This window comes from Acartia tonsa, chromosome 2 (assembly GCF_053477335.1).
Source record: "Acartia tonsa isolate MP-2025a chromosome 2, ASM5347733v1, whole genome shotgun sequence".
Classification (NCBI taxonomy): Eukaryota; Metazoa; Arthropoda; class Copepoda; order Calanoida; family Acartiidae; genus Acartia; species Acartia tonsa.
Window position 1 is genome coordinate 27,499,162 of NC_137261.1, and position 13,246 is coordinate 27,512,407.

The 13,246-nt window shown below is 29.8% G+C and overlaps 2 protein-coding genes across 3 annotated transcripts in view; one reads left to right on the forward strand and one right to left on the reverse strand.

Annotated features, from left to right (window-relative positions):
- Positions 1-4,646, forward strand: part of LOC145308386 (sphingosine kinase 1-like) — an 85,159-nt gene extending 80,513 nt beyond the window's left edge. For both annotated transcript variants that reach the window (XM_080150263.1, XM_080150264.1), the window contains exons 17-19: positions 104-172; positions 2,987-3,056; positions 4,275-4,646. In XM_080150263.1, coding sequence (XP_080006389.1) covers positions 104-172; positions 2,987-3,056; positions 4,275-4,328 — 193 coding nt within the window. In that variant the 3' untranslated portion in view covers positions 4,329-4,646. The remainder of the gene's footprint in view (positions 1-103; positions 173-2,986; positions 3,057-4,274) is intronic.
- Positions 4,647-4,831: 185 nt separating this feature from the next.
- LOC145308412 (uncharacterized) overlaps positions 4,832-13,246 on the reverse strand; it is a 28,644-nt gene continuing 20,229 nt past the window's right edge. The window contains exons 11-12 of the mRNA XM_080150266.1: positions 12,972-13,026; positions 4,832-5,345 (exon numbers count right to left, since the gene is read on the reverse strand). Coding sequence (XP_080006392.1) covers positions 5,184-5,345; positions 12,972-13,026 — 217 coding nt within the window. The 3' untranslated portion in view covers positions 4,832-5,183. The remainder of the gene's footprint in view (positions 5,346-12,971; positions 13,027-13,246) is intronic.

Here is a 13,246-nt window from a genome sequence, read left to right on the forward strand (position 1 = left end):
TTCTTATTAGACGCATACATTTCTATTCTGCTAATTCAGTTATGACACTCTACAAGTGTCTACTTCGCTTTTATGGACGTCATCCTTGTTTTGTTCTTTGTAGGTTACTGCTGAATCCCTCTGCAAGAGACCTCCATAGCAATATATTCATCGTTCCTGTTTCTGCTTTCAGGTAACAACATTTTAGGACACATAGAAAGCTTACATGAAAACAATATAAAATAATTCTTGTCATTTGAGATAGGTATTTATTAGGAATATTCGTTTTAATTATGTCTAAGGTAAAACTGATGAGCGAAATTATTCGTAAAATTTCCAGTCGTTCACTTCAGCGGTAGGATGTCTAATTATTTTTAGCTAGGACTAATTTTCTTTCCAGATAGTCTCACAATTAGACAGTAACTTTTTTTAAAATTTAAAAGGCCAAAGTTTTCATTAAAACTAATCCTATCACAATAATTAATGGCACAATTTTCATGCAAAATTCAAGGACATATAAGATTAAAATTTGGTTTGAACCAGTTTGAATTGCCTTCGTCTTTGTCCTTACACAAGCACCAATTTTAAAATGGGTCCACTGGGCCTCTCAACATAAAGGTTTCCATTCAAAATTTGATGTGATAGGAAGATTATAAGTAATAACTATTTGCATACAAATATATATTGGATAGAGATAAATAATAAAAGATGAAAGGTTAAACTTACCCTTTTACAAAAATATGTGCAATACCCTTTATTTTGGATAGGGGGGGAGGGTTAAAAATTTTACATCGTTATTAATACCTCGATCCCTGGAAGATGATTAAAGTCCATCCACAGATTATGACGTCATACAATAGAATAGCCAATGAGAGGCCAGTATACACTGTATTTGACTAATTATAAAATTTGAGCTGGCCTCTCATTGGTTATTTTATAGTATGACGTATTAATCTGTGGAGGGACTCGTCAATCCCTGCATATTTTAGCTAATTCTCTAGCCAGGGACAAGGTACAAGGATTCTAACAAAATGTCTTCCAAATCCAATCTACTTAATTTCGTTTAAAACCCACAACCCTTTGATTACATTCCAAAACTTGTTTTGACTCGAATTTACCAAGACAAATACTAAGGTTTTAAGTTAGATTTAATTGCTTAATGCCAGCCATTTGAATTTGAGATAAAAATTTCCATCAACGTTTCGGCCAGCCAGTTAAATCTGGTTAAAACCGACCTTATATGTTTTTTTTCATAATCATTATAATTTTATGCATTATATGTTATATGCATGTACTATGTAAACGAAGATAAACTGAGGAAAATAAACAAGTTAAAGACTATATAGTACTTGATTTCGTCAGTATGTTTTCAGTTCTTTTGTCTAGATATATTTAGTGTCTCTTTGTTTGATAGATGCCTTTATAGTAAAGATGTATAACCAGACAACTACCTGGATGCCCCCGTAAAGGACCTTTTTTGTCTGCTAGCAAATTGTTTTCTGCTACTTGGCTGTGTTAATTTTCCAAAGATTATTGTTTGATTTTCAAAGACCCAATTGAGAGTCGGTACATTGTCCTTGATATGTATACAGTTGAAACCTTCTTCCTAGTGTTTTACTTTATATTTTAATGGCAAAAAAGACAAATATGAATTTTTCATAAATCAGTCATCTTATATTATTTACTGGAAACATAAAAGTAATTGGACACAGTGTATTAAACAAAGAACAACATAAAAGCAATTTTAGTAAATGACGTTCACGTATGTAAAATTTAAATTTGTATGCAGCATATTTTAAATTTAACCAACCCTATATTTTGATATTTGGTACTAGGGAAAAATACAAATGTTTATGAGAAGCCAAGCTTAGATTTTAGACTTTTCATCTTATTCAAAACCGATCCCGAACCCCTCCCTTTTAGAATCTTAAAAAAACAATTCGAATATTTTAATATAGGGGGCTATAATCTATTTTAATTTCATCAGTAATGAAATTAAAGCCAACTATTAATTGTAATACCAAAGGATACAATATTTATAATTTAAAAGTCATACTCTAGATCGTATGATGATTCCAAAACGTTTTATGAGATCTTCAGCATAAAGAGACCTATTTTACCAAAATACATAAACGTTTTTTTTGTCTAAAACAAATGCTAGCTGAATTGCTTCTTTATATTAAGATTATTTGAGAAATTTCAAATGGTTTTAGGCTATTTTGATACAAAAATAGGCTCAAAGTGGTTTTTGGGAAACACTAGTATAATAAATTAATCCAAATTATTTTTATGTTTCTGATTTTCTCAAGGGTGGCACGACAATGTAATCTCTTCCTAATAGTGAAAGGATATGACCAAATATTCTGCTGAGATCTCTGCCATAATTCTTATATTCAAATTATTGTTCAAACTTTGTGACCATACAATTTGTGACTAGAATTTTAAAATATATATTTCATGTGCCGTGGCCACTTTTAAATATTTTACAAATAAATCTATAAATTTCATTATTTTAATGAGGCTACTGTCAATTTTTAGATTTAGATCTTGGCCCCTACATATAAAGAACCCTTAGAAAATAAAGTGATGTAAATAGTATTCTTTTTTTAGAATATTTATGCACTTCTTGTTTTTTTATCTGATAGTCAAATTTAAAAAAATAAATCACGAAACCTTTTCATTCATTTGTTATATGAATGAATATTTAGATTTGATTGCATGAATGACGGACCAAGTCAATTCTAATATAGACATTTATTTGTAAAGAAAGAGTAAACAAAAAAAATAGCCAACTGTATTAAATAGCAGGAGAGAAAATTACATCTTACCTTTAACATTATGAACTTACAGACAGACAAAGTGAATTATAAAAAAGCTTGGCTACTCAAAATTGATGGCACAGCTATCCCAAATTCTATACTCCATTATTTTTTTATAAACTTTTTATAATAAGAAAACTTGTGTGTATTTTATAATCTCGATTGTTCTATAATTGTTCATAATTTAGAATTGAAATTAACAATCCAAACGATCCTTTGACAGTAGATGCTGAAAAGTTGACATGCCATACAGTGCAGGTATAACAATTCATTATTATAATAGTATCCAAAGTTTTATTATAAAGTTTTCTTATTCGCTGGCTTAACAACTTTGGGGATTTTAGTGAATATTGATTGGTTGGTTCATTAAATTGATTGTTCAAACGTTTCAACCACCAATTTCAATCCATAGAAGGTTTTTTTTTGTATTATATTGGGAATATAAATCAAGAACACAGTAATAGTGTCTGGCTGATTATGACGTAACAAAAAAAATTAGCCAATGAGAGGCCGTTATTGACCAATGGTAAAATTTATAGTGGCCTGTCATTGGTTATTTTTTTTATTACGTCATAATCAGTCAGACACTATTACTGTGTTCATAAATCAATTTATCGGCTATTGTCTTATCCCTTTAGATCCCTATTAGCAATGCCCCATAAATTATTTTTCTTTGCGAACCGTATGTTCTTATTTATCTATTCTTACACAAAAAAATTTAATAGAATTTTACAAATGTGTAATTTTAAACCAAACAAGGATGACAACATCCATAAAAGCGAAGCAATGAAACGGTAGGACAAACGGAAATTAACACTTATATATTGTCAGAACTAAATAATCAGAATATAAATATATAAGAGTCGAAGCAAAATTCTAAGTAAATTTGTTGAAAAACTGCTTTATCCAGGATAATGTTTATGGACATACCTACATTTTTAGGACCTGATTATAGAGTTGCTTCGCTTAAAACATTATACTTTGTTCTCCCAGGAATCAATATACTAAAAATCAGATCAATCGGATGATTTGATCACATAAAAATTTGTTGTTAAAAAAGTAAAAAAATCAACATGTTTAAAACGGACGTACGGACATTTTGGTAATGATTATAGAGTTGCTACGCTTTCTAAATCGTACCTAACTATTAAAGGAATCACCATGCAAAATTTGAAATCGATAGGACAATTCTAACATGCCTAAATTAACGAAAAAAGCTATCCGTTATGCAATTTATAGCAGTTAATATCCCTCACAAATAATAGAGGTGGGTTCTTAAAAAATCTAGCATCGCTGAATTGGCTGTGGGAGCCAGATCACAAAAGTTAATTTTGTGCAAAGATTTTAAATAGGATTTTATTTGATTTTTGTGATTTTGAAGGATTTTTCACAAAAAACATTGTTCGTGATACACCGACCCAAGTTTTTTTTTAAAGAATGCACCTTAGGTATAAAAATTATTTGTTTTTGTTTTAGGGTCGCATAGTATCACCTGGATGTAAGATGTTGGTCAATCTAACAGATAAATAATTGTAATGTCCATTAAGTAACACATTATAAACTATATATTTATTTCTTGTAAAATACAATTTCATCATTTTTTACAAACTTACTAATATCAACATTTTAATATCATGGATAAAACTTCATTATTCAAATTATTATACTTATGGTACTTAAAACATATTATGAATAAAATTATCTATTTATACTTTATCACATCTTTAGTTATTATAATTTTGATATGTCACATTTTAAATATAATTAAATTGTCTTATAAATGAATTGTAAATAATTTATTATAATCATAAAGGTATATTTTGTGGAAAATTAAACTATTTACACTTATATTTATTACTGCTAAAATTGCACATATCAAGTCTTCAATTACTTATGTCACAAAAGCAACCAAAATGCAGAATAAATGTAAACTAATTAAATTAAAGTACTGCTGCACCTATAGTCTCTATGGACTGTATATTCAAAAGGAAATGGAAGGACAGAAAATCAGGACTTGTAAGACTCTAGGGGTTTAGTCCCGTTCGTGGTAACGGCCCTTAAGGGGCGATTCGTCAAATTTTTAAAATGGCTTTTGATAGGTTATTTTAGGTTAGGTTATGTTGTATTGGGTTAGGTTATTGCCCCAATGGGCTAGGCCCCGTAAGGTTAGAGCCCCCCGCAGGAGCTAGAAATAGGTGAAAAGCTACTGTGAAAATAAAAAACACCCCTTAAGGGGCGTTGCCAAGAAAGGAAAACCATAACGGATCAGCGGTTAGCGAGATCCTTTGCTACATAAAAAATCCACAAAAACAAGCTTACTACTTTATATCATAGGATAGGATATAAACTAAATACAGTCTAAAATTTGGTGATTATAGTTTTAACCTATTTCTTTTGAGTTTGATTCTGTGGTTGTTTTAATTGTTGCTGTTGCTGTGGTTTAATTGGTGGTTTCTGTTGTTGTTGTTTAGACACAGGTTGTTGTTTAGGAGGTATATACCAGCTGGGCATTGCTCTTACTGCTGCTGGATTCAATGGATGGTAATTCTGAAAATAAAAATAGTTTTAGGCCAAAATAACCAGAGAGATAGGACAATGAGCTGTTTTTTTACACTTGTCCCAAAAGTTTTATGATAATGTTTTCTTTTTCGTTGGCTCAACAACTTTGGAGACTTTCAATAGATTTTGATTGATTGATTTCTTAAGTTGAGTGTCCAAACATTTCAACCCCAAATTGAAATCTACATAAGGGGTAATTTTATGTATTGTGCGTTGAACGAACCCCCCCCCCCCTTGACTGGTTATTTTAATCTCATTTTTTGTGTGTGAAGAATAGAGAGCTATAACTAAATGACTTTTTTAATATGGGTATGGCATGATTGACTATAGGTTTTCTGAAATAGATTTTCTGAATGGACATAAATGTAGAAAAAACGTATAGACTGCGTGGGTGCAGGGGAATATTCAAAATCAAATAAAAGTGGGGCTATTTGATATGATCACTTATTAACAAAAAAATTCTAAAATGATATCAAGAAGTTCAGATCTAAGCTAAATAGATAAAAATTGGCAAAACTTACTTTTTTTTTGGTGTTCTCTCCAATTTAGAATATTTTTTTATCGAATATACTCTCTCCTTTAAGTGTCAAAACGGTAAAACCTTTAAAAAATACCTACCTTTCTTGTCAATGTTATTTAAAATTTTGAAGATTCAATTCGGTTGTATTCTGGAAGTTAAACCAATCCTGAATTTAAAAAAAGGTGGTCTCCAATCCCCTTCTACGCCCCATGTAAATACCCTTCCTAATTGACATTGGTGAACGGAAATCATGATATGATGTTACATGGTGTTTATACAATTTCAATTTTTTTTATTGGCAAATGATAATAAATAGAATTGTGTAAAAAGAGATATAATTATCTTACAATACTCAATAATCTAGCTTAGAAAAGATTGCTTCTAATCTTTTAGTCAAAATATTAAAGGGCCTCCAATGAATTTAGGGAATATCAAAATGAAATGTTATTATTTTCAATGTTTTGTTTCTTATATAAAGTATAAAAGACTTGGGCAAAACTAGTCAACTCTAAGTCTATAATATCCAGTAACGTTTTTCTTGACTGTTTCGAATTTACACTAAATGTCCAATAATAGTAGTAACTTGATATGGATTTCATACACAGCGACAAATAAACACTACAGCAAATATTCATGTATTGTTGTTTTACAAATTTAGTAATTTCATACCGATATGTTATTGCTAAATTTAAATGCATTTACCTAATCATTTTGTGCTCTATTTCTATTTTTTAATTTTTCTATAACTGCTCACAAGTTCTCATAGAACTATATACTTTGTTTCTTTTAATTCAAAGAAAATTTATTTTGTTGTAAGAATAAAACACCACAATAAAACACCATAAGAAACAATTCTCACCTGTCTGAGAAAGCTCAGGGATTTAAAGGAATAAGACAATGGCCAATAAATTAATGTACATCTCCAATATATACAACCCAAAAATTAACCCTCTTGTAGGTTATAATTAGTGGTTGAAACGTTTAACTTAACAAAGTTACCAAAAGTTATTAAAAGTTCCCAAAGATGTTAAGCCAACGAATAAGAAAACATTATAATAAAACTTTTGGTTTTTAGACTAGTGTAATAAATAGCCCATAGTCCCCCCACTCTCTCTCTTTGAGTGAAGCTACTCAATAATTTGATTGTCGATTATTCCGTCGGTAAATAGGAAAGGTTTTTCTCTGCTAGTAGTTTTAATTTAACTCACGACCGTTGCTAAAAACAGAGCGCATCTGCTCGTCGTCGAGAGGTGATAGGTTTAACATTGCGTCATAACTAAAGACATCCAAGGTACCAATATACCAAAATTCAGAAATGTAAAAAAGTAAAAAATTCAATATGTTTATAATGGACGTACGGACGTTCTTGTAATGATTATAGAGTTGCTACGCTTTCTAAATCGTACCTAACTACTACAGGAATCATGTAAAGTTTGAAATCGATAGAAAATTCTAACATGCCTAAATTAACGAAAAAAGCTATCCGTTACGAACGGACCGACACTAATTATAGAAAAGATTCGCGTTTTTAAAAGTAGTATGTCAAAATAAAACGTCCTTTAATAAGTTAGCCCTTTTCGTTAATTTAAACAGGTGTGAATTGTCCAATCAATTTCAAACTTTTCATGATGATTCCTATATTCCTATATTAAATTATCATGACACTCTACTTGTTTTAATGTTTGTTTGTCTTACCATTTTAGAGCTTCGCTTTAATGGATGTTGTCATCCTTGTTTAATCATCATCTGGAATGTACGTCAATCTATCGTCCATATTTGCATAGGATAACATTTATTTATAAGGGTATTAATACATATCATTGATTACTGTAATTTAAAATCTTATTTTTAAAGTAGCTTCGCCCCAAAAAACATAATCTGTATGGGTTGTTTTGTCCCGCCTTTTATAATGTAACTCCTACTTTTTTGTCAGGGTTCTAAAGGGATAAGACAATGAAATATAATTTTTTTTTATAAAAATGCAATAATTAAACACAAAATTACCCCTTCTGTAGATCACAATTAGTGGTTGAAACATTCGGACATTTAATTTAATGCACCAACCAATCAATATAAGTCTCCAAAACTGAATAAAACATTATTATATTGACTAGTTTAAAAACAGCACAATGTCCCCTCCCGTCGTTTTTTTAATGTTCTAAGCGAAGCATATTTACAAGCAAGTCTTAAAAAATTGGTATATCCTTAATAATTACCCTTTAATTAATTAATTTTATGTCCTATTACTCTACATGTGTTTATGTGTCTGTATCCGTTTGATTTATTGAGCTATGCTTTTATGAATGTTGTTATCCTTGTTTAATTAGAAACTCAACTTGTTTTATTATCACAAGTTTATATTCTAACAAGGATTACAACTTCCATAAAAGTGAAGCTCTGAAACAATAGGACAAACGAACATTAACACTTGTAGAGTAACAAAACTAAATAAATTTAATATAAATGTATAAGTCTAAATAAAATTGTAAGTATATTTTTGGCAAAAATGCTTAAATACAGGATAATGTGTAAGGCCATGTTTACATTCTTAGGACTTGATTATAGAGATGCATTGCTTATATCATTGTACCTTGTTGTAATGGGTAAAAATCAGATGGTCAGGATAATCCTAATATACAAAGTAGTAAGCTTTTTTTTGTCTGTTGCGAAGGATCTCGCTAACCGCTGAACTGATATGGTCCTCCTTTACAGTGAAGCTACTTATAGGTCTCTGGGGGGTTTTAGCCTATTTTTCTACTCTTCCACATTTCTTCGAATATTGAGCCCTAGGTGCTAGGGGCACAGCCGCTAGTTATATCATATAGTAAAATTTCCTGTCAAAATTTAAAAAAATAGCATGTTAAAATGGACGTACTGACTTTCTGTTAACGATTATAGAAATGCTACGTTTCCTAAATCATACCTAATAAAATTGTTATAGAAATAATCATACAAAGTTTGATATCTGGTAAAAAATTATATAATGTTTAAATTAACGAAAAAGCTATCCGTTAAGGACGGACCGACCCTAATTATAGAAAAGCTTCGCTTTTAAAAATGTAAATGTCAATAGACGTGCAGAGTAAAATGAGACAAATTAACAAGGACATTCCTGATTTATGGTCGTGGATAATAATTTGTGTGATGAGATGTTAAATCACATAAATAATACACAATTTTCAAGATAATTTATGTACTAAAATATGGCTCAAGAGGCAGAAATTTTTGTTTTGGTTGTAAAAGTTTTAAAATCAAAATTTCTCCTATTTTACTTTTAAATGTTATGTTGTTTGAAGATCAACTTTATAATGTAGCTGCGCTGCCAACTTAACATAATTTCTTGTATTGGTATTCTCCTCCTTATTAATTACAATACTCCTCCCCCTCGTAAAGTTAAGGATCTGAACATAAATTTTATTTTTATTTGTCGTAAAAATGTGGAAAATACGCGATATCAGTGTCATGTGTTAGAATTGTGTAGAAGGGTGTCACACTTCTTAAAACTAATATTAGGAAGGCCTGTCTTCCACTTTTTTCAATCGCTAACGGTTGCACTAACTCCTGGTGAAGCACTGTGCACGCCACTGCTTTTTTTAGATATTTTCATAGAAAAGTCGATCCGTAGATTTAGAAAATCTTAGCTAAAACTTTAATTGAATTATAATTCGATTTGATTTTCATAAAATAATAATTTTTAAAAAGGTATAAGAAGAAAATTATCTTTAGCTTGTTTACGCTGTGAAATTATGGTTATTTGAAATTCATCTGCTTTTTCTAATTACATTAAATCCCCAACCCTAATTTTCATACAGGAAGTGTTTTATTGTCCAAAATTTTTCTGTCAAGGATAACCAACAAACAAGTTTTAAAAGTTAATAACATTAAATGTGAACACAAAATAACGCATAGGGTCCTGCAGGGTAAATGCCCTATTAAAAGTACCAGAAACATTTTTGGTCCATGTGAGGAAAAAATATCCCAAATTGTTTTTATTTTATTTTTATCTTTTTTTAAACCTAATTAAAAAACACTCTACTAAAAAAAAACTAATTCTAAAGCACTATAATTAAAAGTGCTGAGTTTGCATGACTTTATTTTTTAACCTGATGGTATAAATTATTGAAAACTGCAGTCTGCACCTGTTTCTTGTAATTTTATCCTATCTCAGGGATACAGGGATAAGTAAATTAAAAATAAATTGTTTCCACTAAAATAATTTAAATCTTTACAAACAAAGTTTTCTTGTAATGTAAAGGTTGATTATGTTATCATTTAATGACCTATAATTGTTTATAGTACTCCAAGATACTATCACGTTTTTAAAAAAATATAAAAAAAAAAATATTTGCAAGAATTAAATTTTAAAAAAATCTTAAATTATTTTTAAAATATCTGTTTTTACCTTTAAAAATACATTTACTCTTAAAATGAGAAAAACGTTGTATTTAATACAATACAATTTCTTTAAAATTATGATCGGTTTGCATAGCATATTATTAGAACTGTTATGAATAGATTATGATTAGACCTTTTCAGAAATACTACTATTCAGAAAATCTACACAAATGCAAAATCTACGCATGACCTATGGCATATAACTGCGAGTTGGACGTTTTTGAATATCTCCATCCTGGCGGGCAAAGAGAATGACATTTTTCTACGTTTTAAATCAAAATAAACACATAAAATTTCACAGGAAACATACGTTAAACAACGTGAATTCTAAATAACTCTTTTGTTGAGAATTCATTGTGGTCAATAAACCATTAAACCCAAATACATTATGTTACATAAAGAAAGTACGACAACTTTCTAAAGAAGAATTGTTTACATTAAAAAAAAACCTCTGAAGGCTATTTGAAATTTTGAAAATATTTTTGAATTAACGAATGATTTTGAACGGAACGTCTTTTTATAAAGGATTAAACAGAATTGTCGGTCAAAATCTTAAAATTCCTTTAAACCATTTGAAAATAACTTAACAAATTAATCTAAGATACTATTAAAAAATTTGGTAAAAATTACATATTTACATATTTTTCAATTTCAGAAGCATTATGAATAATTGAGGAAAAGCTACTCTATCAAAATTAATCGATAAACCATTCAGTCTGCAGACTATGTAATTCATAATCTTTATGAATTATTACTTAGTCAAAATATTGAACTTTTTATCAAGAACTTATAAAATTATACCAATAGAAATATTATGTAAGACGTTATGCAATTAGTGGCGTTCATAGAGTATTTTCCCAGGGGGTGTAGACCTGCAGGGGCAGAGGACAAGGGAAAGTCAGGTCTTTCCCTTTTAATATCAAGTAAATTATTAACACCCCCCCTCCTCCTTCTAAGATTGTTCATGAAAGTGAGGCATGATCAAGAAATGTGATTCAACAACCTAATTCAACTTATTTTTGCCAAACAAATGTTGAGGTTAAACCTTGTCCTTGGGATGGAACTATGGGGAGATAGGAAGGAATGATTGACTAAAAACGTCCCAAAGTTTCCCTTTAGTATGAAATGAAAAATCTAAAAATAAATTTACTTTGTAAAAAAAGTTAAAAATAAACAAGTTTTAAAACCACATGTGTGTGGAAGTGGTTTTTAGGATGATCTGTTTTCCCTTTTTCACTCCCCAAAAGAATACACCCTCCCTGTGCACGCTTTTGAACCTTGCATGTACATTTTTTTTATATGATTCTTTCCTTACTATATGATTATAGTAATGTATAATTCATGTATAATTCGCTTGTAAAAGTAAGGAATTTTATAATTGTACGTTAACCCCGATGTATTACACACAATGTAATTACTTTAAAAATTACATAAGATTTTCAAATTAGAAACATGAAAAATAATCTTAAGAAGAGCTTTAGATGTTAATTTAGGTAGAACAATGTTTATCCTCTCGTCTATCCATTTAATGTCCGTTTGTTTGCCCGTCTCTTAAGATCACGATAACCGATGGACCAATCAGTGAATATAATGGAATAGTAATAAAAAAAGGAAGCAGAAAGTGAGGATACAGAAAACGTTCCATGTTTTATTGCAGTGTTTTTATAATAATTAAGACGTTTCCAAGTACTTTGATTTAGTCAAACCTACAATTTATGTTATTAATTCTAGTTTAGAGTATTAGAAAATCAGGGCCTCTGTCCTCTAAGAGCTTCGCGTAAATCAAAAATATTCTATTATAAGCCTTATCCATCTGAAATAATTATTCTCTATCTATTGTACTTGACCCATTAAGAATATAAGAATATAAATAATGTATGCAAACAATAACTAAATTGTTTATCTTATTCTCCCTTCTAGGAACAATTGGCCAATTTGTAATATACATTTTATAATTTTTTTAGAAAATATTTTGTTATCACTTTTGATTTTGTTCATCCAAAACTTTATAGAAATTTTAATAAGTCAATTTATAATTTTTTTGATCTCTATTTAGACCAAACGACCAATAACGTATATTGTATGTGTAGATATATTGAGTGGTCAAATTTAGTATACCCTCAAAACCGTAAAGTTTTCTATTTAGCCAGCAAGAATTACCCAGTGCTATGTGACGCCTTTGAGAGCAATCCTTATGATAAAGAAAAAGGATGTTATTCTGTTTGTTTATACCGAAGGATCTGCTAATCGCTTTACAGGGTTACTTCGCATAGGTCCTAGGAAGGTTTATAACTATTTTGGGTACTACAACCCTCCCAAGAGAAATCATCCCTAAAAAAATACCCCAAACAAAAAAAAATCAAACTAAAACTTTTTTTTAAAAAGTCCCACCCTCAATTATTAAACTTTTTTTTAATCTAAAAAATTGAGTTATCAAATTCAACTTCCCCATCCTCAGTGGAGTAGTCAAAGGTTACAATATTATGATGCTACAGCATGACTATGGATTAAAATCTATAAATAGTATAAGTTGATGCTATTGATACTTTTTTTAAAGCTTGAAAATGAGATTGTCCCACAAAAGCAAATGGTTGTATACAAAAGAGCAAAAACAATAAGTTTAAACTATTCTTTTGGAACATTTTACGGATTTTATTATGATTTTTTTTACGACTGCAAATGAACAGCACAATATTTACCTTGTAATCAATCTCATGAATTGTCTTGTCCTCAAACTTTGTGTAGCGCGGAGATCTAAATATAGATAGATTGGTAAATCTTTGTAGAAAAATAACAGGATGTGTGTTGGTGATTCTGTTTTAAAAGATCTCGCAAACTGTAAAACAAATGTAGTTCTGTAACACCGCGTCATAACTAAAGATATTAAAAATAATTCCTACTACTGTCCTGTAAGGCGCAGGGCATAAATGGTCAGGGTAGTGGAAATGCCATGGCTCAAAATAGCGCAACTGAT